The sequence below is a fragment of the Xiphias gladius genome, chromosome 20, assembly GCF_016859285.1.
Source record: "Xiphias gladius isolate SHS-SW01 ecotype Sanya breed wild chromosome 20, ASM1685928v1, whole genome shotgun sequence".
Lineage (NCBI taxonomy): Eukaryota > Metazoa > Chordata > Actinopteri > Istiophoriformes > Xiphiidae > Xiphias > Xiphias gladius.
In genome coordinates this window covers 18,515,501-18,541,463 of record NC_053419.1, presented here as the reverse complement: position 1 = coordinate 18,541,463, position 25,963 = coordinate 18,515,501, and the positions used below count along the sequence as shown (strand labels likewise).

Genomic DNA, 25,963 nt, shown 5'->3' with positions numbered 1-25,963 from the left:
TCTTGAAATTTTCTGACTGGTACTTGCTTGAGTTTGTGTCTTTGTTCCCTTCTGTAACAGAGAAAGATGATCTGCCTGTGCTCTTATTTTTGTCACTGTAATTATCCAAAATGTGAATATTCATAGGACACTATAGACTGTATTATATTTCAGCAGCATCTCCTCATGGGTGTACTTCCTTATGTTGAGGTTTAATGTTCTCTCTGGTGCTACACTCACACAAAACATCTCGAATCAGTATACTACTAGAGACAACTTTGCACACACAGCCAGCTTTTGCTGCATTTTTAATTGTCTCTTGCTTAAGTTTTTTGCCTTCCTTTCCCTTTTTCTTTGTATGTTCCACTCTCCCAGAGGGCGTTATGCCATTCCCAGGATCCTTTGCTTCAAGTTTTTAGAGCTAAAGTGAGCACTAGTGAAAGAAGAGATGTGAAACTAGTTCATTTTTTAGATCAAGCTTTCCTCTTCCTTTTACCTTTCAATTTACGGCAACACAGGCACAATTCAGTAAATCAAAACACCACACACCTCCTCGCAGATATGATTAAGACGGGAAATACAGATAACCAATCACACAAAGCGACCACGCCGTGCATGTCATTGAGGGACTAATGATCACCGGACCACTAGAGAATACACTGCTGCATGCTTCCATCTGTGTTTCCCCTTGAGGTGTTTTTGCACGGGCGATGTACATCTCCAGTTGTTCTAATTCAGAGAGGGGCATCCTACAAGCATCCTGCCCCCCTGCAGAGTGTCCCCCTTCGGGCTATCTCCCGCCCACGCGCTCCTCTTCATCCCTCCCCCTCCCTGGGGCTCCAGTGAGACAGGACGCCAGCAGCTGTTCTCACAGCACCCTGGACCATTTCACACCACTGGCATCATGCCATCATTACATCTCATCAAAGTAACCCCTACCTACCTCTACTCATGTCCGACTCTGGCCCCACTAGACCCATTCTCTCACACATCTGTCACGGTTGCACACACATGCTGGCTGAAAAAAATCTCTAGTCGGAAAGCAGGATTCTGAATCACGGTTGTTTCAAAGGCACAGCAGTGAACATAAATGCATTTAATCTCAGTAACCCATGCTGCCTTGGGGGTAGGAGTGATTCAAGCCGTTCTTGGCATTAATCTCAATCAGCTCAGCCCGAACGGTCTGACATCAGACACTGGCAGCCTGAGCATTCGGGGTTGCCGTTGCTCTAGACTGACTGAAAGAAGGATGTGTGTGAGAGTCTGTTGGGCTCAGTAAACCGTGACAGTGATGGAGCTCTTCATCTGCTCCCTCACTGGCAGGTTGACACCAGGTTGCCAAAACCAGCAGAAAGTGACCCCGAACAAGGCCTGATCATTTTATTTATATCTTGACACTTCATATATTAATGCTGCTCCCAAACTACATAGTATTTTATAATGTGCCGCAGTTAGATGAAGTTAGATTTTGGGCTTAGCCCTGATTCTGTCTCTCCCGTTACCTCTTCATACCTTTTCATCATTCCGATCCTGTGGCTGCTACCCAGTCCTCTCATTGTCTCCGAATGATGCAAAGACTTTCAACTGAACTCAGACTTCCACAAACCTTCCTCTGCCGGTGCTCATACACCCTCCTGTTTCTCTCTCCCGCCTCGAACTGCCTCTCACTCACTCACCCACATTAACTAGATTTCACTATCACTATCTAAATTGAAAAAGCGTCTGTGACATGCAATATGATGCTGAGCAACATAAAACGATTGTAGCTTGCGCATGAGAGCATGTTAGTGACTTTAACCTCCTGAAAATTGTCCATTTCAGAAGGGTTCCACACCATAAAAACCATCTCGCTGGCTGGAAATGAAAATGATCTCCTGATTCGAAATTAGATTATTCTATTTTCTGGGGGCCTCTACTCTATATCTACTGTCATCTAGAGGGTGTGCTTTACCTCCTCTCTCACTATGCCTTGGCTCTGAGTGATTTTCCTCAGTTTCAACCAGGCTTGTGTGATGGTGATCATGAGTCTGGGGATGGAGGATGAGCTCTGCTGTGATTGGATGATGGTGGTGATAATGATGATCAGCAACTGCGTGATGTGTGGACTCCTTCGGGACTGGGTGAGACAGATGTGAGTTTTCGGGGATTGTTTCTGAAGGCGTGAACTCTTCTGGTGTCAAGAAAACCCGGTGCTCCTCTGATGGAGTGGATGCTAAAGGAGGGAGAACCTCTGTTGTAACAAGAAGTGTGTTAGATTATCCCATGGGTACCAGTGAAGGCTAAGACAAAGGGCTGATGGGTAATACATTTTCTGTTAGTGGGGCTGAGCTCTCTGTAACTTTGGTTTCTACTGGTGGAGCTCTGGCGTCTGTTGCATCAGTTGCATGAGGACAGAGAATGTAAATGCAAAAAGGAATGAGCAGGCTAAGACATTAGCATAAGAGATGCTGCCTCAGATTGTTTATCCGAAGAAAGCCTATCTTTCCTTTTTTTTCTTCAAATGTGCACATATACACACACAAGTATGCACATTCATACACACACAGAAGTGAGAACACAAAATGAAAGTGTGATTTCACACTGCTGAGATAGGCTAAACTAAAAAGCTGTTCCACAACCCTTTCAGTGCTGGAAAATAGTTATTTTTTTCTGCAAAACACAGTTAGAGGTGTGACTATTGTTAATATGCTTGGAAAAAGAAATCACACAATGTTGGTCAAAGTGTGTTACTCTGTTTTACACTTACAATGATGTGTATGGATGTGCGCATATGTGTTGGCACACACGCAATGTTGTCATGTCTGAGGGATGAAACGTATACTGACAAACAATTGAAATGTTCATCTTGCACCTTCACAACTGCAAGTAATCAATTACTGATTACAATTACAATTTAGCACTATACTAAATACGCCATAACGTGAATATATTAAATTACTGGTATAGTTTTCTCCCTCTTTGAGCTGTTTTAGTGTCCTGGCTAATCGTCACACTGTGTTTCACTAAGGTGAATCTAAAATGGTTTGGTAGCCTCATTTTTATTCAACAGTTAGTTAATGAGAGGAAATAATACAATTGTAATTCTAGACAGTCAGCATTTTGGCTGCAGTGAATCTCTCTCTTTTGTTGCACACCACAGTGTGTTGCACCCTTAGTGCATGTATGTATGTCCAGTATTAATTGATAATAAATGATCATCTGATTTTCTTTTGGTCACTGATCCACAAGTGTTACCTAAAACATGTGATGTAAACAAGACCAAGTACATCCATGATGTATTTTCACACCACGGCGGCCACAAAAACACTTTTTGGAAGAAGTGTATCATCAAACTCCCTCCATAAGCAAACGACTGAGCACAAATTTAGTTAAAATGATTCTATTCCCTAAAGGACAGTGGGTTGTCCACCTCCATAGTAAAGTAGATATTTTGTATTAAGACAGTTATTAAGACAACAGACTAGACAGTTGGAAAGCAGTGATGGAGAAAGCGTCAACCAGGCACAGGAAAGTGGGATCCAGCAGGCTTTAATCTCAGGCTGTCTGGGGATTTGGGGTACAGGGTTTCGTGAAAGCTCTACATCATAATTAAAAGCAGCAATTAACATAATTTTTAACCGTCGTACTCTTATAGCTCTCTATTCTAGCATAGTCACACTGCAGTCATGTCTAAATTACATTACGCACAGGAAGCCTAAGCTACATAGTTCACAAGTGCCTACCTTCCCTTAGCTCAAAATGGTGGGGGCTTTGAGAGGTGAAATGTGAGTTTCCAGCCCAAGAAACAAAGCCGCTGAAGGCAATGGACTCTGTGTGTAAAGGGGAAAAAAAAAAAAAACAGTCAGGGGGCAAGGTCTTAGTGTCGTTTCCAGCCATGCAACAGCGCCATCACTCTCTCATGCAGTGCATCAACAGTCTAAGCTGATTCATTACATAATCCTCTAACATGTGCCGGTCTGTCTGTACAGATGAACTCAATAACTGTCCCATGACACACTCCCTGGCACACACACACTTAAGCGAGCACGCAAATGCATTTGCATATATTGAGATAATTTGTCACTTGTATTAATATAGCCTTAGAAATGATAACGATAACGCTTAATGCCACCTGTCAGTCTTAGCATTCTCATCATTCATTACCAGAGCGCTAGACATCGATTTAGCTCCACTAATGAAGCCATTGTGATTCCGGACCAGTTAACATTTGCCAGAACACCTAATGGTGGCGGTCTGAGTGACAGCACGGATGTTATTAATATGTCACATGATTTTCCAGACATGATCCAATCTCTCTGAGTTCAAGGTCAAGTTCAACCTTTATCAAAATGCAAGGATTTCAATAGACGGGAGAGAGAGATGATGGTGGTGCACAGATAGGATTGAGGTTGATCTAGTGTAATGCAGCACCAGTGCGTATGAGTTTGCAAACACTTGTCTGTCTGCATGCGTGTGTGAGTATGTCACCGCGTGTGTCTGCCAGTACTGTACTCAGGCTCTTCTGCAGCCCTGGGATCTAGAATGAAAAGATGAAGTAGGGTCATTTGGGGTCATGGTGGCTTGATAAAGGTAGATGTACGACTGGGTTTTAGGGTTTGGTTTCTCTGACCTCCCCTCCCCCCTCGCCAAACGCCCATCTGTCCAGCTGACCAATGGGGTGCGGGCTCTGTGGATCAGACTCTCTTGCCAGTAGATCGCTAATCCTCATCTGAGCATGCTCACTGATTTAACTGGGACAGGGACCTGACAAAGGGTGCAGATAGTATGACATGCTGTCCAACCCATATGTATGCTGTCATGTTTATAGGGATACTTCTGCTCGGGCAATACAGAATACAGTCAAAAACTTATCACGGATCTTAATGTGAAATCACACAATAATAACTACCCAAAAATGGGATTTGCATTTTAATATTTCCGGAAAAGGTACTGAAAATATGATTTATATAACCAACTTTTATGTGGATGAAAAACTGAAAAATAAAATCCCAGGCTGTTTTAACACCCTTCTACAAAGTTCACAGATTAAGTAAACATTTTCTGTACATGTGTTGCTGCCACTAATATTTTAAAATAACAAGCTTTGAATGGATCTTTGAAAGCAGTTGCAAGTCGGAGAAAAAACTGAGATTATAGGTTCAGTTATTCCAAGTAACTAATGTTATAATGTGATCTAGTTATTAATTTAATAGGACCTTCAGCCACACAATATGATAAAACCTGTGTGTGTATCACTGTGTGTGTGTGTGTGTGTGTGTGTGTGTGTATCAGTGTGTGCATGTAAAAGCAGTAGTGGCGGCCGCTCTGTGAGAATGGGACCTAAGACCTCAGATCCCTGGGAGGAAAAGGAGGGAAGGGAGATGATTTATGGGTTTCGCTGAACGGCACCATATGCCTGCCATAAATCTACACGTACACACACGTGCGCACACACATACACAGATAACTAGGGTTTGCTCACATTAGGGTCAGGTTCGAGCCAAATACGGTTCTATAAACTGGAGATAAAAAAAGCCGCAAATACAACTCTACACCGATATGATCTTCTTTGTAGCGCCTCAGAAGTGCAGCTGAACTGCTGTTGGTCTGTGCTGACTTTTAAGTCTATATGTTGGAAATTAAGAGAATTAGTTTTATGTGTTTTGATTTTATGAATTAAAGGTAGTGAAAAGTTCAAACAAACTAGACAATAAACAAGATAAACTACAGCTTTCAAGTGAATAACACCTTAAATATGACATTATGCATTAAAGCTACAATGATTATTCAATAAATCCATTAGTCGATCGACAGAAAATGAATCACCAAAAATTCTGATAATCAAATTATCCTTCAGATATATTTTTTTTATATATATACAAGAATTGTAAAAAGACACTGCTCCTTAAATGTGATTTTTTTTTTTTTTTTCTTTTCAGTGTTTGTTACTTTTATAATATAGTTTAGGGCTCCAACCGATTTCCATTATTAATTTAAAAAAAAAAAATGAATATTTGAGATATTAGACAGCAAATATTTGACAATTTTGCTATTGAATGATCAAAATGATTATTTGAATATCAAAATAGTTGTTAAATGCAGCTCTGTAATGGCTGTAAATTATCCTTTAAATTATCACATAACTGTAAACGTAAACAAAAAGTCTACATGTGATATTCTGTGATGTTTGTAGCCTCCACAGCAGGCTTTAAAAAGCTTACGAAGGATTGTAACTCTGTTTATACAACGCTGAAGCTTCTGTCAGCCCCTCCTAAATCACAGCTAATCAGTGAATTCTTTGAGTTCCCTACTGATGTCAGCCAAACAACAAAAGTGCTGTGCTGTTCAGCAAACGCTCTTAATGGATTTCCTTCAGACAAAAAAAAAAAAAAAAAAAAAGTTTGACGACATCACAGCAGTACCAAAATCCTCCCACGTCCTAAGTGCTTTTCTGGTGGAACATGAGAGGTCCGCTGCCTACCAAAGTGGCAGGTTTAAATTTAGTATGAGGGCAAACCAGGGTTTGAGGACCACTTTACTGTACATTCAAGCGGCTGACAGAATCTGTTCACATCCGTCCCGGGTTGCTAAAGATCAGTCAGTCAGAAAAAAATGAAGTCCGAATGTCCATATAGCTTGATGCCTACAATCTCAAGATACTCTCTCAGGACCGGACAACCCACATCTGACTTTAAAATCAGAGATATAGGCGGGCAGGGAAACAGCCCGTGTACATCGCAAGACCTGCAGTAAGTCGCAGGATGAATTATGTATGATGTATACATAGACAAAACGCACTGCCTGTCAGCATCTATAAGAACATCCAAAGGCTCGCACATTTGATTTGTCACAGGTGTCCACTACAGTGGTACTGTATGATCTGTGCATCTGTAGCCAGCGGTAGAAGTATTCAGATCCTTTACTCAGGTTAAGCACCGGACTTTAAAAATACTCCAGCATAAGTAAAAGTCCTGCATTTAGCGTTTTATGTTGGCAAAGGTAAATAAGTATTATTGGCAAAATAATACTTTTTTAAGTATCAAAAGTAAAAGTACTAAGGTATAATGGCCTCTTTTCATAGTGTTTCAATATTGTATGATATATGATTGTATTATTACTACATATACATTCACCTGTAAGCAGAATTTTAATGTTGGCTGGTCAAGGTGGAGCTAATTTAACCACTTTATGATCATATTAATGTTTGCACTGCAAACAAGAATACAAAGAACGGTCTCTTCTAAATAATTATTGATTAGTTAATAAGTCCTACAAAGCTGATGATCTAGTTAGACTGTTTCAACCCGTTTCCTATTTGAATAAAGTAGTTTAATGGATTGGATCAGCATTTTGGGAACTATGCTTATTTGCTTTCATTCCAACAGTTGGATGAGGAGATCTATACCCTTCACATGTCTGTCCATTAAATATGAGGCTACAGTCAGCAGCTGACTAGCCTAGCTTAGCACAAAGAGGGGTATTTAGCCTAACTCGCTGTCCAGTGGTAACAAAACTGCTTATCTTAGCACCCTTAGTTTAGCTAAGCTAAGTGGAGTGAAACAACTGCTCGCTGCAGCTTTATATTTATTGGACAGACATGAGAGTGGTATAGTTTGTCTCATCTAACCCTCCATCAGAAACTCAACAAGCATATTGTCCAAAATGTCTAGCTATTCCTTAAAGGAACTTTCTAGAAATGAGTGTGAGAATCACGAAGGAAGACAGAATAAGGGAAAATGACACCATATTCTACAAAAATTCATGAAACCAGTTGACTTCTGGTGAAATTATGTCACCACACTGGTAGATGTTTTCACTTTCAGGACTCAGTGATAGACAAAAATGACTTCGTAAAATGGAGATTTCTGCAGTCTGTACAATATGTAAAATTTTATGCTACGAAGTAGCTACTAGCTACAGTTGTCAAATAGGGCTGGGCGATATGGATAAAAATATTATTATACAAAATTTTCTTTATATCGGTTGATGATTTTCGATGTATACATTTAACACCATTAATGAGGAAGGAAATGCATTCAACATGTTTGTTCGACCCCGAGGATTCAAATAAGGTTTTTTAGTGAGTAAAATGAATGTAAACTTAACTTTTTTTTCCCTTTTTTTAAACAAGAAAAACTCCACAGGATACTTTTTAATTTGAAATTCGAGGGGAATATTCAGTTTAGTATTGAATCCCTAATAAATTTACTTTTATGTGCTGCATAAATAAAAAAAAAAATGGACTAAATCCACCAAAGTATACTTTTTGATCTCTTATCATATGAGGTAGTGACTGAAAAGGAACACAGTAGCCACTGCTGCTGGAATCTGAACTAACGTTACCATAAAAGGCTTGTTATCAAGCCTGGCTGCTTGTGCTCGCAGTTTGGGATGGCAGACTTGGGCCTTCTGTGTACTCGGTGCGATGGTAACGTTACCTTTTCAAATGGTGGAAAAGGTTTGTTGTGTTTTCCATTTTTGTCGGCTCATGATGCGGATATGGTGCAGACATTGCTCTGCTGTTTATCCAGCTTGGGAAATCCAAATCATTTCCAAATCACGGATGTTGTGTGACCTTTCCTCGCCACCACTTCCTCGTCTTGTGCGGACATCTTGCGCGCCTCATCCCGCTCATTTTTACGTTTCCAACGTGTGTGTGGTATTTTTGTTTTATTTTCCCTTTATTTGGCCCTACACATGTCAGCTACATACATACGCCTATTGCTGTATCCTCAGAAATATATTGTGCAGATGAGTGTTGACCCAAATGCAGAACAGATATATTTATCAAAAATTACACCTCAGTTTACCATTGTTATTGTGGTATTTTTATCATTTTATCACCCAGCCCTACTTTCAAATAATTGTATTGTAGTGGGGGCATAAAGATCTTGAGTTGGTACACTATTGAATAAATGTAGTTGGTTACTATGGCTACAGCTAAACTACTTTTCCACACCTTCCTGAGGGGCTCCAAAGGACTCATGGGTAACAGCAGGGGACCGTTCAGCTGCCGAGACGGTTGGGGTGCTCTCTGGTTCGCCCTCGGGTCCACCTTCAGCCTGTGTTTCACCTTTAGCTTCAGTTTCACCCCCTGCTTCACCTTCAGTGTCACCCTCTCTTTCATCTTCAGCTTCACCTTCAGTTTCACCCTCAGCTTCAACTTTAGCTTCACCCTCTGTCTCATCTTCAGCTTCAGGGACAGTAAATGTCTTAGATGAAGTTGATGTTGTGGCTACTCAGCAACAAAGGTAGAAGTCTTGATTAAAAAACAGAAACTGAATCTGTGGGAACCTGAAAATGAACCAGTAATCCCATAATCAGTCCATTAACATCATTCTTTTCTTTGATAAGTCATACCCATTATTCATACCAATAACATACAGTTGTATCTTATTGTGAGAGGACTCTTGCACTGCAGTCCAATTGTTCAGTCTATCCATGCATCAGCGTTTAACTGTTGGGCCATGTGGAGAAAATCCCAGTGCTGTCAAGGCTGATGTTGCCACTTTGCCGATCGTTTCTGTCTAACAGCTCGGAGGCTGAGAGCCTCTCCACAGAGAGAATCCCTAATCAAATTCCCTTTTATTCCTGCCTCCCTGAGCTCCTCACCCAGAATCACACTGCATTACAACACACTAACATAGCCCACATCCTTCTCTCCCATTTCTCTCTCTTTCTGTCTTTTCACCCTCTCTTTCTCTCTGTCAGTTCCCTTTGCTGCTCCATCCACCACCCATTTTCACCCAACCCTCTCTTATCCACCCTTTCTTCAATCCATCAACACCACTGTCTTTAGTCTAAATAAGAAAAGCACAACTGTGGAAGAATTCCTGCTGTGCAGGTTAGTGTGATGTGCTGTGATGAAAGGACATGGCGACAGAGAGGCCTATTAATAATGAAGCACACGGGGCCCAAGCTGCAGCACTGAGAGAAGAGACGCAGGAAAAGAAAAATGACTGACTGGAGAGCCAGCTGAACATCACAGGAGAGAGGGGGAGTTTAGGAGATGTACAGAGGGCGAGGTATGGGGTTAGAACTTAAATTTCAAAAACAATGCAACAAAAGAGAGAGACAGAGACAGAGAGAGAGAGAGAGAGACGAGACAGGAAGAGAGAGCTAGTGGAATACCACCTCTTCTGCTTTGCTTTGCATTATTACTTACTAGAACCGGAGGGGGAACCAGCAATTGTACCTGAAAGAGAATAAGAAAAGGAAGGGGAGATGAGAACATGTTTATTTATGCATTCAATTTGCCTAAAGACTCGACTCTGCCTCATTCATCAGACTCAGGTGGCAGAGAGAGTTTAAGAGCTGCTCTGCAAAATATGGGCTTGCTGTAGACCACCTCTCAATGTCCTGGAGTAATTACTGGGTTTGCACTGCCTCCCTTATCTAGCCTGTTACGCCTTCCCAAACCCTCACATTTGGCGGTCCTCATCATATGTGCATGTTTTAAGAGCGCTACCACTTCGCTATGCTTGAATCAAAACGTTTTTGCCTTTCTTGCATATTTTCCCTGATTGTATTTATAGTTAGCTTAGCTTGGCATGCATAATGCAATCTGTAGAGTACCATTAGAACTGGTTTGGAAACAACAGCATGATAAAAAGGGTTGACTATAGAGCAGTTCTCTCCAGTGAGTGTGCAGGTACAGGTGTATGAGTGGTTATCCGCTTGCGTTTCACTGTTTGTGACTCTCTGTGCATGTGCGTGTGTCCATGATTGTTTGAAAGGAGAAAACTAGGGAGGGGCTGCCCTAGATTATTATTTTATAATAGCTAGGTACTGTAGCTGACTACACTCTCCAAGAGGATTTCCCCCCACGCACTCCCCCGTTGTTACCCAGCTCTGATCTGCTCTCTGCACTAGGATGACGACAACTCAGAAACCTCAGTCTCTTCATCGACTTCTCTCGACTTATCCTGTCTTTTCAACTCTGTCCCTTGATCCCGCTTGTCAGGACCTCAGAGTGATGAGAAAACCTATACAAAAATATAATTGATCTTCACAGTAGCAAAAAATGAGAGTAGAATAAGAGAACAAACGGGAATAGACTAAACATATAATATGTACAGTTAAAGAAATAGCATTGTCACTGTGAGAATAAATTGTTCCAATTGTCTACTGTGTCGAGAACATCACGGTTTTCCTGTAGTCAGAGGCACATATTTCCCTCAGACTAGTTCACTGGCTAAAGTAGGATTTGTACCCTTTCCTTACTCTGTAGTTTCCTAACATCAGCTAACAGGGCCCTGGACACTATGGTACTGGAGCTGTAACATCAGCTAACTAGACGCCATGCTAGCACAACATTAGTGGGTCTGAACTACCAGCAATTACAGCCAACAGGACATTAAGGTAACATAAAACTAGTTGGGCTTAGAAACAGATAAGAGGACAAGCTGTTAATGGGGCAACCATCAAGCTTGTTAGATTAAATATCTTAAAGCTACACTAATCATTATATTTAATATGAACAATGGATTAAGTAAACTCCTGTAGTGGAGATCCGCAAGGATTATCATCAACTCTGCAGTTACCCTCAACTCTACAGAGTGTTCTAGTATCTATTAGCTCTTCATTGTGGTTTCACAGGCCTCAGCTTCAGCAACTCTCATTGCTGTCATCAGCATAGTTTTGATTTATTTCAGTGAAAAAGCTCTAAAAACCCACCGTACACCACCTGCTCAGCATCAAACAGCAGGCAGGCAAATTTTGCCATTAGCTGGTGAACATAGTGGAGTAATTAGCAACTAAAGAGCCATATATGTCCCTCAGAAGTTTGTCTCTTCTAGAGACCAAATGAGAGCTAAAAGGAGAGTGAATATTGGACTTCATCAGGTGGCTACAAACACTACTGTTGCCCCATATCTGCTGCATGTGCAAGTAAGCAACTGTTTGCTGGCAGGTTTGCAACAAGAAGGTATTGACAGCTTGTTGCATTACTCTAAGTAGCCAAAAAAAAAAATAATAATAATAATAATGAAGGTTTAGTCCTTACTGTTTTTAAGCAGGATTCCCTTTTAAAAATGATCCTAAGAGATGTTTAAAGGAATAAGTTGACATTTTGGGAAATACACTTATTTGCTTTATTTGCCTCTAATTTACCATTCAAACATGAGAGTGGTATTATAACTCAACCCCTCAGCAAGAAAGTGAAATGTATTTCACAAAATGTCAAACCTTACCTTGAAATGCAGAATAACTTATCCTAAATCTGTAACAGTGTCTAGCGTGACTTTGGTTTTGATTCAGTCAGAGTTAGTTTTGGAGGAGGCTCTCAAGGTGTCCATAGGAAGTTCAGTGGCCTCCCTGGGCCCCTCCCCTGACATGCCTCTGTAATTTAGATAAATTAATAGTCCGTGCATAATACAGTATAGCATGCTGACAGACGTCCATAGTGAATGTATATTAAAGGAATGAGCAGTATTGTATCTAATTGTGCGAGTCAAACTGATGAGTTGAATGAACACAGTAGGAACAGATAAATATGTAGTGGGTACGTACAGGTGTTGGGGGTTCCATTGGGTGTTGGCAGGTAGGAGCCAGCCTTCCAGGACTTGGCTTTAAAGCCCTTTCTGCAGCGCTGGCAGTCCTGGCCCGTGGTGTTGTGTTCACACTGGCACTGGAGGTTCCCATCCTGCAGCAGGCACTGGGAGGCATGGAGGTTACACTTACACCTTAAAAAGAACGGAGAATAGACAGTTAACACGTGAGGTGAGATCTGCATGTGCGTGTGTTGAAGGAGAAAGTTGTAATCACTCGCTGGTTCTAAGTGCTGTGTTAATGGTGTTAAATATAGACAAGTTCAAGTACCGACTGTTGAAGGTCTGATGCTGAGATGGAACACATACTTCTTGTCAGTGAATTGCATTATGGTAATAATGGTATTAAGATTGTAGGATTAACGTTACAAAATGTGTATTGTGCGTAATTTGTTGTTTACACCTGACAAAGAAAAAGTAAAAATTAAGAAATACTTAATACTAGAAGAAACTTTCTTTACACCCTTTGCGTGTATGTGTGGTGTTGTGGGTGTACACACTTAGGCATGCATCAGTGCAATGTAGCAGAAGGCAGAAATAAGAGTTGGAACACACTTAAAAATACGACATGCAATGCCGTCAAGATTAATTGGCTAAAGTGCATTTATATTTAGAGAAATATCACAGTTGCTATGTTAAGTGTATTGTGTCAAGTGTCTCTTTTTTGGCTCAAATTCGGTTTTCTGTCAGAAGTCACTGGCAAAGCTACAGCATCCATTTCTTTTTTGATGTGTGCTATTGCAGTTTGTACAGTTGCCAGTCCAGCTGATTCCGTGGCATTTGATTTCACTGGTGGCCTTACTCTTTACAACCCGACTGAGTAAAGTAACAAAACGGATCTGACTGTTTTTTATAGAACATGATAGGTCTATCAAAAGAAAAAGTGTAGAGCTGAAACTGTTTCATTATATAAAAGGAAATGTCTTTGGGTTGTGGACAGTTGATCGAATTAAACAAGGAATCCCGAAAAAGGTCACCTTGGGCTCCTGGAGATTGTTTTGGAGTAATTGAAAGGAATAATCAGCCGGTTAATTGATAAGGCAGCAACTAAAGATAAGTTTTGTTAACTGCATGTAATTATGTTAAAGAATTTTTATGATCATTGCAACAAATACATAACAAGAAGTTTTGGTGTAATTTTTAATCTTTTCAATTTAATATTTAATTTAATTTTCCTACAAAGAATAAATTACATGTAAATATTACTTTTTGCATTTCTTCTTTCTAAATAATTCCAGAGTGTAGGAAAACATACAGCAGGGTGCAAACTGAAAAAAATTGTGTGTGAAATAATTGCGGGTCCAAGATTGTCGGTAATCTATTTACCCACTCTCTATCCAAGAGTGCTGTTTGTCTGCAAATTATTGTTTTCAATTACTGCCTGTGAAATCCAAGAGTCTGAGTGTGTTTGTTTGTATGAGCTTGCTGGCATGCATGTGTATGCACGTGTGCACGCTACGACCTCAGCAGAGGGCAGGGCCCAGGTGGGCTGATCCAGAGGTTGAAGTTCCGCCAAGAAGGAAATGAGGATCTTAAGGACAGTCGGCAGCTACAACTTTAAATTACAGCCTTTTCCAGATGAGCGACTGGACTCCAATCCAGTTTGTTCCACTGGAGTGAACAGCTATCCGTCTGCATCAAATATTCAGAGAATGGCCCCTGTATTCTGGAGAGATGACTACTTCAATCTTCTTTCCCTCACACTAATCTGCGTTTTCTCATCAGTTTTTTTTTTTTTTTGGGTTTATGCTGTTGGCCTATCAAATTCAATCCTAGTTTTGAAACATTACATAAAGAATAACGATGACTGAAGTCTTCACAGGACGAAAATGGAGACAGTCGATCATGGTGAGTTGTGTCTGATATCACACTGTTGCCCTCAGTACTATAAATTACCCACGTTTCTCTGTGATCACCTGGACGAGCTGACAGGATGTGCCAGGGAGAATCCATCCACCGTCAAGGCCTTGTTTCCTGCATGCTTTCTAAAGGACACGAGCTGTCCACTTAGCAAAGAGGGAAATTGAACATCTCTATTTCATAGAGAAAGTAGTGCGTTCCTTCATGAGAGAGAGTCAATGTGTTTGAAATGAGACAGGTGTGCATGTGTGTGTTTCCGCTTGGTGTGATTGGGATGCATTTGTCTGAGAGAGGCAATGACAGACAACAGATCAGAGAAGTAGAGGCACGGTGACTAATGCCCGTGCTGAGTGACTGACAGCGCTGAACATATCACAGATCAGGTTTCTTCTGCATCTTCGGTGATAAATCTCATCTGTCTCATCTCAACAGTGGAAGCACCGCTGAGTGCAGGATCTAGAAGTTGTAGTTTAAAATCAATGCTGAAGAAGGGAGTGCTTTTCTAGGTATACTGCTGTGCATTTTATGTCTTGCCGGCCTAATGGCTGCTCCGTAATAGAGGAAATGGCCTTCCTCTTGTCAATTACCTGAACAACTGCCATATCGTGACGTTAAAGCCTGCATGAGTAAATGCGTCTGGGTCCATGAATCTACCTCAATGAAATGTCACTGGCTTTCTAATATTAGCTAACTTGTCTGCTAATTTAATCATTATCATTCATTTTTGCATTAAATTTGAGTTGCACAATCTTGCAGGTTGAAACTTTGTGGACACTTTATCCCCTTGACCTACTTTTCTGACTCCCGCCACATAGTACAGCCCAAGAAGACCAAGTATACTTCTAGCCTTGCACTCCTTCCACATGAATGATGTGACACTCTGCCTTTTCAAGTTCCATGTCTCTTTTGCTCTCTCTCTTTTGGATGACAGCTTGGACTGGGATTTCTCCTGATCCCTCTCTTCAGTCCCTCCACACACAAATAATACATGGGCACAATCATATGTTAATGTGCAAGATGTCTGCCTTCAGTGCAAAGTCATCAAAGTGGGAGTAGCAGCTCAGAGCTGAAGGAAGTTAAGACAGGACAGCTGGATCCATCACAACCCTGTCTATTTACTTAAAGAGAGAGAGAGAGTGAGAGAGATGAAATGAGAGAAGATGAGTGGAGGAAAAGACAAAGAAGGGCAAGAGAAAGCAGGGCGAGTGAGCATCCAGGAACAGGAGAAAAAATAAGGGATGCAAATGCATTCCGGTCTACATTAGAAACCACACACACGCAAGGTGGTGTTTTAATTAGCTGGTGTAATTATGGGTCAATACTTCTGTTTATCAGACTGTTGGCTATGTTGCCTTAAACATACTCTGTTCAGTTTTTATATCGCTATGGTTCTGTTTTTTTACGAGTGGGTGTCGCGCACATGCACGAAAGCGCACATGCACATGACGTGATACACGTTCCTGCTGATGCTGATGATTTCATCCTATTCCTCTGACCGACAGGCGGCGATAATGTGCCAAGATAGGCAGCCATGTGACAGCAAAGGCAATGAAGACGGTGACTGCTAGCTGGCTAACATGGATGTAAACAATGCGTGTGTCAGACTTAAAAGAAAAATCAGCTTTGCGATGAAAGAAAATGCATTCAGCACGTTTGTTAGACCTCAGGGATACACACAATGCGTTTAGGTGAAAACCACTGGATGCAAAAATAACCAGTTTGTTTACAAGAAAACGCCACTGGGCACCTTTAAAAGTTATGATCCTGACCACTGAGGATTTCAGGTGGTTGAACTCGCAACATTTGTGGTAACCGCAGGTGGGTTTTCATAATACAGGTGCAAGAGTTCTGCTGAAAACAACAATGTACTGACCGCTGCGGGCAGTAAACACAACAGCCTACAGCCAAACAAACCATGGGCTGACAGGACTAGGTGTTTTAATTAAGAAGAGCAGAGAATAAAATGTGGGATGAACAGCGTGTGTTCTTCTGCATCACGTGAAATGCGAGATGCATTGGCTTTTTGTCTTCCATATCGCTTATAGTACATGCATTGCTTCCTTTCACGTCCTTGTGCGAATTTTGAATTTTTAGTGGCAAACCCGGTTGTAAACAAAGAAAACCATTATATTATTGTATAGTATATCAAGTAATTAATGTATTTGCAAAATCAAAATGTTCATACTGAATGAAATCGAGGACTATATAGTAGAACTTGATGTGTTACTTAGAAAAGACTGTTAGAGACTGTTAGATACTAATAAACCCGTCAGTAATGATTAGTCGTGCTTACTGACCAGTTTTTTAATGAATCATTCCTGATCAACTCGGAATCAGCTGCAAAATGGCAAAATGTCAATAAGTGATCATAACTTCCTTATTATGTACATTTTGGTTACTATTTTTGTGTTCCCTCAAGTAAAGTGGTCTAACATACAGTACAACATAATTGCTTTAGCTTAGCATCCCTGTCACTTGAAAATTACAATAACTTCCTGTACTACTAATTTACAACAGCACGCTGTATGTGTTTTGAAAGAAATGTAAAGCCAGATTACGTTTTTTAATCAACAGAAGGACCAACCGTTTTCAATGGATTTAGGCTACATTTGCAAAATGCTCAGACTGAACATTACTGCAAAACATTCAGCGACAATGTATTTTACCTATTTTTCCTTCCTCTTGCAATACAATATCCACTTGTGGCAACTTTGATGTTTTTATGGTGATGTTTAGGCAACCCAAAGCACTTGGTTAAGGTCAGAGAACAGGAGTGGTCTCGGTTAATTAAAAAGGAAAAAAGAAAAAAGTTAACAGTGACACGAGACAGGACATGTTTACTTTTTTGTTCTTAACCAAATCCTACCCACACTCAGGACACAGGATACAGGACATGAAACCTGCGCTCCATTGTCAAAGTCCTGTGCGATGTATGGCTAGCATTCACCATGACCAGCTAGCTATAACTCCTGAGTTGTATAAGAAGTCGCAGTTTGTGGACAGAAAGAACATTGCCAGTAAATATAATCCAGGCAGCAATTATGTTTCCCCCAAGAAGTGTAAGGCAAAAGCATGTAGTAGGACATAAAGGTAAGTTTTTGCAGACAGGGTTAATACATGTAAGATCGTGTACAGTGACGTCATTCATGTAGGATCTACATATCTGCATGCTCACACTATGTTTTGGATCTAGCTAAAGACCTGTGGTAATTATCTAACAGACAGATAAAATAATTGTCAGCCTATCTGTATCCCTGCCCATGCTTGTCCGGCTGTGTGTGTGTGATTCTCAGTCCATTCTCCTCCCAGTCTGTCTCTGTGAAGTCATGTTGGCCCCCGTGTCTTTAATGATACGAGGACTGTCTGTTTTAGCCAGCAGAGATGCAGCAATTAGGGGAATAAATAAGAAGAAAGATAAACAGACATCAAGGGGGAGTCATGTGGTGGCAGAGCCAGAGAAAGCAGCTGGAAGCAGCAGTTAATGGGGCTTTATCTGTCTCTTTACTGTAGTCGACACCTATTCCTTTATTCCTCTCTGGGGACACAGCTATCACTCCCTCTCTCATTCTCTGTTTTGTACTCTCCTCCCACTGTATATTTTACGTTTTCTCCCAAATTCAATCTAGTGTATCCGTTCCACTCCTCCAGTCTTCGCTTTTGTTCTTCCTCTCTGATTTCCCATTTTATAATCCATCTCTCTTTCTTTCTGTCTTTCCCGTTTCTGTCTATCTGCGCAGCTTTACCCCCTTAGCTCTTTTCCTACTGCCCGTTGCACCAGTGCTCACTGAGGAGTGCATTGTGTAAATTGGGTTGTGGACATATGCTTGAGAAGGGTGGCTGGAGAGGAAAATAGGGGGGTATAGACAATGTGGGGGGGCTGAGCAGTCAGTACAGCAGGGAGTAGGGTAGTTGTGTCAAAGCCCTGACAGTATGCCTGCCTCCCTGACTACAGCGGTGAGGCTCGGAGGAGGAGCAGGAGGAGGGTCCGCATTGACGTGCTCTAACCTGTGATGACAGACTGCATCGATGCAGGTCTGACCGAGCGGGAGATCTCCCTCCTCTTTAACTCGGTGTTCGATCAGCCGTCACTGAGAAGGCCCATTTGGTACTTGCAACAACTCCTTCCCTTGATACCACAAAATACACAACCGGCTACACAAATTGCTGGAGTAATTGTAGAGTGAGAGCCTAATGGGCTTTTGTCAGAGAGAGAGAGTCTTAACACCGAAACCACGACTTACTGAGGATATGGAAGTCCATGTGGACATGCAGGGGAAGAATAAAACCAAACCTGCCTCCTAGACATTCATTTATATAGTACTAATTTGTTGTGCCAGTTACGTTGTGTTGAGCAACTTAATCATTGCCTGGACTATGATTACAGAAAAACTTTTTTTTTTTTTTTTCAAGTTAATGAAATCTCTACGGTTTAGTACTGCACTGCACGCATAGGGAGGTGGCCGAGGTGGATGTTAGGGTGTGCAGTGCGCAGGTGTTCGCATCCCAAGTCCTGCATGTGATAAGGTTTCAGCAACAAAAGCACTTTGGTTAAGGTTAGGAAAAGACTGTGATTTCGGTTAAATGTTAATAAACAGTTGTGTCTTGTACTTCAAGTTACTGTGGACGTTTTAAACCAGGACCATGATGTTCCCTGAACCTTAAATAAGTACTTTAGGTGCCTAAACATAACCATAAAAAAGTTTAATAACACTGTAGTGGCTGCAATCCATGTGAATTTGTATTGCAAGGTGGGATATTTTGGTGGAAAAAGATGCAGACACAGGGACAGGAAATTAGAAGACAATCCAATCAAATACAATAGCCCTGCAGTTAGCCTTACATTTGTGAAGTCTGCAATACATGACTTTTGTTAGACAGAGGACTTGAGTCAAGTTCTGAGGTTCTACTTTGTTGCGGACACATTTTTTCTTATTCATTCTTAGTTCTTTGTAACCAGAGTTCACTGAAAAATTGTGTTTTGCTAATTCACTTGGATGTTTTAACTCCACTGTGCTGAATGATGCACAGTACTCTGCAAAAGTTTCAGGCACTTTAGATGTTAAGATTCTTCCGGCAGTAACATCAGGGAGGCATCTGACTGGTCCCAAATTCTGCAGCATGACAATGACCCCAAACATACAGCCACAGTCATGAAGAACTATCTTCAGTGACAAGAAGAAAAAGGAGTCATGCAACAGATGGTCTGGCCCCCACAGAGCCAAGATCTCAACATCACGGAGTCGGTCTGGAATCACATGGAGAGAGAGAAGACACTGAGACGGCCTAAATCCACAGAAGAACTCTGGCAAGTTCTGCAAGATGCTTGGAACAACCTACAGGCCACGTACCTTGAAAAAACTGTGTGCAAGTGTACCGAGGAGAATAGGTGCTGCTTTAAAGACTAGGGGTGGTCACACCAAATGTTGATTCGATTAGGTTCTCCTGTTTACTGCACTTTGTATGAAATCATTGGATAAATGAAAACTATTCATGGCATTATTTTTGAAGGCATCCTCACTTTACTTTTATTTCCTAACGCTTTTGCACAGTGCTGTATGTGCAGAGTGCGACATTAGTCTGTGTTTTCACAGTCCTCTCCTCATGGGGGTTTCCCTGTATTCACCTTAAATCTAAATTTGAGACATGTATGTATGAGCATGACTTTGCGATATTGCAACTAGTTTGAAAGTATGCAACTTACACAAGTGTGATGTGGAAACTTGAAGCCTCCAGCGCATTTAAGCTGAGAATAGACTTTTCAGTGAAGTAGGAGACATCCTGTGTCTACTCGCTAAACTTTTCAAATGAAAAATATTTGCATATTCATAGATTCTGGATTTTCAATGGGGGAGAAGTAAATTTTAACTAGGCAGTTGAACTTCTTTGTAGAAGAACTGTAACAGACACAAATTATTATTCAAAGCAGAGTATTTTTGTATTTCTTAAAACATGTCTGGAGGTGATCTTTAGTATGTCCATAAATTAAAAGCTGATTGGTAATGGATAGCCTGTTTTTAAAAATAAAAAATAAAAAAAAATAAAAAAGCTGAGCCCTCCAACACAATGTGTCCAGAGCGCAGCGGGAAGTGACCAAGCGAGGAGTTGGAGTTGCATGGAGCTTGGATCATTGATCAGCAGCACGCCTTATTGGCTTCTGCTGAAGTCTTTATCACCACATCCCCTCCCACTTCCTCCCCCGCCTCGCCTCGTAAATTCAGAGCATCTAATTGGACATGACTGCGTTTATGTTCCAGCTTCATAAATTTCTTTCTCTGAAGGGAGAAGATCGATTTTCCTCGAGTGCAGCATCCCGTAGCAGGGGAGCAGCGTGAGTCTCTTCAAACGGTCCCTCTCCTCTCCTCTCCACCCCACCTCACCTTTTTTTCTCTCCATCATCCATCCTCTCTTTCACATGTGTGCTCCCTCTCTCTCCTTCCAGACTAAACAGGTAATCTATAACTGACCTCCCCTGAAATCATGTAGTGAGTAGGAATTACCCTCTGCCTCTTTTCGTAACCACAGTAGTTTCTTTACACGTTTCAATCACTCTCTCACATTAATAAAAGAACTGATGACATTTTTTAAACAAATCGCTGCACCCAAGCTCATCAACTGTCATATCTAATGAATGCTGTTGACAGCAAGAGACCACAAATATTTTAGATACATTTCCTGCCTCGCTCCTCTCTTCCTGTCTTTCCCTCTTCCTCCATCTCTTTCTAGTCTCTCGTTTTTCAGTTTTTTTTTTTGGGCTTATCCCAAAGCCGTCTAAGGGAGAAAACACTTTCCACTGGAGCGTCTAAGTGAGCGAGGGACAGGCCGGAGGGACTGCGTGTTTAGGGTCTCCCATCCTTTCTAACACAACACACGCAGAAATACATGCACACGCTAACTACGTTCAATGTCAAGAGGCCACTGGATATTTTTGAAAAAAAGTGGAGTGAAATGTCCAGAAAAGAGAAATCTTAAATTATTCAAAGTGCAGGAATGACCTTGACTGTCTATGCAATCCACACCGTGTGTGTTTGTAGTGTGTGCGGGTGTTTGTAGTGTGTGTGTGTGTGTGTGTGTGTGTGTGTGTGTGTGTGTGTGTGTGTGTGTGTGTGTGTGTGCGCGCGCGCATGTATCTACTATGCAGTGCACGGGGGTGTGTTTCCTTCCTGGTGTGTATGTGGGATGATTTATTATATTAGCAGTTTGCTCTGAGTTAAAAAGTGTCTTTCAGTTTGGGATCATGCGCTTGATAGAGGGATGGATATAGAGATAGAAGGACATAGAGAGAAAGAGGGAAGGAGAAAGAGAGAGAGACTGTGTGAGACTAAGCACATGAGTAAATTATTTACAAAGGATAAAGTAAATGGCTATTGCGTGCTGCCTAGCTGGTGTTCAGACCTGAGAGCAGCCCTCTGATTGGTGGGGTTGCGTCGTGTAAAGAGCAGCAGGCAGAGTCAGGCCCACTTTGAGCTACCTGCTCTGTGAAGTATGTACTGTATGCACAGGGCAAAGTAACTAAATAATGGAGCCTGGGCACATCCTGTTCTCCAGTCCAGACCTCAGAGGAACGTTGTCGTGAGTGCGGCAGAGACTGGTTGTGTGTGTATGTGTGTGTGTGTGTGTGTGTGTGAAAGAGCGAGAAAGAGCCATGCGTTGGATCAGTTCAGGTGTGGGTTACGTGCCAGCGGTGTGAAATTTACCGGTTTTGCCTTTCAAACTGCAGGACTAATAAAATGCAGCTTTCAAATGATTTTGTCAACCGGGCTGTTTCTGGTAATACTGTGTGTATGAGGATAAGATACAATTTGTAAATAACTTTCTTGTTCACATAAACAGTGTGTGCAACCCTTGTTTTAAGAAGTGTCTCAATTATATGGTTTGCGGCACTGTCAAAATTGGACAAAAATGACCTTCGATTATTCTTTCTAAAAAAAACACATAAGCTCGAATCATTCAAATATATATTTTTGCACATTACTTTCATGAGACAACAAACCAATACAACAACAGACATAACTACTTAGGTGCATATTTTTCGTGATGTGACCTCAGGTTGCTAGCGCTGGAATGGTAGGCTAATTGTAGCTTACATAGCCTGCATACAACTTTATCACAAGGTTCCACAATTTTGCCATCTACTGACCAAAATCCACAGATTTCCCTAACGGGGCCATACAGAGCGCTCGGAGTGCAAATCCCTCTCTCTGCAGCCGAGTTGGGTTGTGAACTGTCTACCATCATTACGGCCTGGTTGTTGTTGAATTATTCGCTCATTTCAGCTTGAGCTACTTTTCAGTTTCAATCGGTGAAAGTGCCGTTGCGTGACTCCTGTCCGTCATGCAGTGCATTCAGTGCAGCGGCCCCGCCCCACACCAGAACTTCCAAGAGAGGCAGCTGCGGTTGTGCCATTTTTTTTTTCACAATCAAATATTAATTGAATTTAGAATATTCGTTGACAACTCTAATGGTTTCCTGTCTTTATTTGGAGGAGATCATCTGACTCGTTAAGATTTGGGGTCCCTTTACTGATTATATCAGTTAGCCAATTGGCTGCAACTACTGTAAGTAGCATTCAGTGATTTTTGTGCGCATCTTGAGTGTGGCTTAATGTACATTGTAATTGAATGACCTTTAAATCAAACTCTTTGTACTGTGACACCATATGGGCAATACCATCTTGTATGGACATTTACGTCACAGCGCTATGGACACTGGAGAAGCAGCGTATCTGGGCACGCATGGATGATTACCTCCTACTCTGGTAGCCTTTTTCAGTTCAAAATAACATTAAGAAATACACTACCAAATAAATAAATAAATAAATAAAATATGCGAGGTTTTTCTGCAAAAAAGTTGCACCCAGCCCCGCTGGCCAATCAAATATATACTTTGTATTTCTACCTTGAGATTGTTGCAGCAAAAAAAAATAAAAATTAATGGCATTAATGCTTCATTGTATTATAAACACCTGTGCAATGTTTTACATCCAATAACGCTTCAGCTCATGGATGTGTTACTTTAACTGGACTTTGTGGTTGGCATTTTACCCTCTCACTGGTGCCTGAATCAAGACTCTCCGAACAATGCCCCTTGCATTTTTCGAAAGCAGGGCTTTTTTCGTTAGTCATTCAGATGTCACTGTCATAAGAGCCCAGGTCAGTCTTTATTCATTTTGGATATTGAATCTTTGCCTTTGTCGAAAACCTAACAAACTTTTTGTCCCCAAATATATGGTACCTTTCTTTCAGCGCAAACTCAGATATAAATCTAACCCACCACTTTGTGAATCAGCAAACTATAACTGCTGGAAGCTACAACATACGAAAAGAAATGATGTAAGTGCCTGTACAAATGTACAAATCTCTACCTATATTCACTCAAAATATATCACTCAAAAGTTGTGAAAAATTTTCTCTTCTGGTTGAACACAGAAAAATGCAAGGAATTAAACTTAAAGCTATGTATTTGCATGTAAAACGTTATTTAAAATTTGTGTTTTTTCTCTTTTGGGGACTTGGTCAGTTTTATTGCCTAGCAGCTCCCTTCATATTGGTGAAATCTTACTGGGTAAATTAATTCTGCAAAGAATTCAATAACTTCTTTTTTTTTTATTTTGTAAAAAAAATAAAATAATAATAATAAAAATAATATAATAACAAATGCTGAATGTAATCACATGTGAATAGATGCACTCTCAAAAGTCACTGACCATTGTGATGGGTGACCCTTGTTAATTCTTCCACACAAGACGTATTTTACTGGCATTTAGCAATTGGCGTGTGGTTATTTAAGACTCTGCACGCCAGCATTGTAATATTCATGAAGCATGATGAAGCATAAAGGATGCAGAATGGCTGACACTGTTCTTACTGAGGCAGCCATGCCAAGGCACCTTCCAGCTAAAGAGAGTCCGGCCTTGCTCCACCCAGCCCTGATCGTCCTGAGATCACTGCGTAACTGTGCTGGATATTAGAGTATAATCTCCCTGCAGAGTCCTTACTGCTGCTGAATGTGTTTTAATGAACACTACAGCAAAGACTAACACCTGGGGAGAGAAGAAATTGGCTGTGAGCTGGAGGGGGAGGGTGTTATTATACGTCCTCTTATTTTAAGATATGAACAAGGAAGAAGGAGTAAAGGGAGATGGGAGGCGAGGGGATGAATGAATAAGTGATGAAGAAACAGAAACTCTGGGAAGACATGGGGTTTGGTGGGAGGTTCTTCCTGTTGTGTGGTCCCCCACAGAGTCTTCTGACTCCCCAGGGCGATATGGATCTTTGTAGGATCTTTATGTCTGTTGTGGGTGTATATCAGAATGAAAAACTTCGGAGGGGAGAACAGAATATGCTCTGGATATCTGAAGCTTCTCCCTGAGACAATATGCCTGGCATACGAACTTCAGAGACACAACACACTTTTGAGCCTCTATTGTGTGAAGGCATGTTATTATAAATGAGCATGCCAACACATTTGCAAACTTGCACCCACAGGCCTTCACCCATCTTCACCCACGCACCTAATTTTTCACACAAACACAATTACTTTACTCACTTGCTCCCATTTTCTTAGCTGCATGTCCTCTCATTTAAATGATAAACTCATTTGGAAAAAGTCTCCTAGTAGTCACCAAAACTTGCACACGCACACACACCTACAGACATACACACATGCTAATACAAAACACACATTGGTGTACTACTGTGATGTATACCCATGTGTGTGTATTAGCGTCTAATTCCAGTGAGACCGTGAAGGGGAGGATGCCTGGGGAAGAGGAGAGCTGGGATCAGCCAGAGGACAGGGGTTAATATAATTATCCTTCTAAAACCTTGAGACTGAAAGAACATCATTAGTCATTGCAAGAGGAGAGCTACCCCAGCCTAGGGCCAGAGAAGGAGAGGAGGTGAGGAGGTGAGGATAGAGGAACAGAGGAGGAGAAGGGGGAAGGAGGAAAGGAGAGCTTCAAAACACACCAGGGCAGTTTGCAAGACAATTAGTACAAGGACTAAAACTTGGGGGTCTTTGTTAAAAAACAGAAAGGACGGTGTTTACCAGTACAGAGCTGTAGTAGAAACTGCTTAGCTTATTCAGTAATTATAATATTTTGCTTAATCATGTCTATATAAATGAATTACTTGGAAAATGGTTTAGAAAATAGATAAATATCTGAGCTCCACACAAAGGGATACTCTTGTGTAGCAAATATCCAGCATTATTTTGCAATTAATGAAATGACCTCTGGTTGGTGCAGACTTAATATGAAGCTGTATTGAAGGACTCCATACTTTTTTATAAATTGTGAATAATAGTAATTATGTGTTTATTGACCATCAAATTAACTGATGGATAATAAAGCACAGGTCTTTAAACATGTGTCGTTTAGCGCCAAGGACTCATCCAAAGACTACTGCTGGTCAATCACACTATACTTTTGTGATCCATCATATTCATTTACAGTTAAAATGCATGAGAATGGTGGGAAAGCTATATGCATCGATCTCTATCTTGTCCACACTGTACCAGCTTTCAAGTGTGGTGAAGTGCTCCATTACCACTGGCACCACTGGCCTTTACTCCCCACTAGCTCCTCTTTCAGCCCTTGG

The 25,963-nt window shown here is 41.2% G+C and overlaps 1 protein-coding gene and 1 long non-coding RNA gene across 2 annotated transcripts in view; one reads left to right on the top strand and one right to left on the bottom strand.

Annotated features, from left to right (window-relative positions):
• The window catches only part of LOC120806450, a 152,550-nt gene that overhangs the window by 30,560 nt on the left and 96,027 nt on the right, over positions 1 to 25,963 (top strand). The window lies entirely within an intron of this gene.
• The window catches only part of LOC120806449 (netrin-G2), a 68,713-nt gene that overhangs the window by 17,923 nt on the left and 24,827 nt on the right, over positions 1 to 25,963 (bottom strand). The window contains 2 exon segments of the mRNA XM_040157651.1: positions 10,124 to 10,153; positions 12,469 to 12,641. Coding sequence (XP_040013585.1) covers positions 10,124 to 10,153; positions 12,469 to 12,641 — 203 coding nt within the window.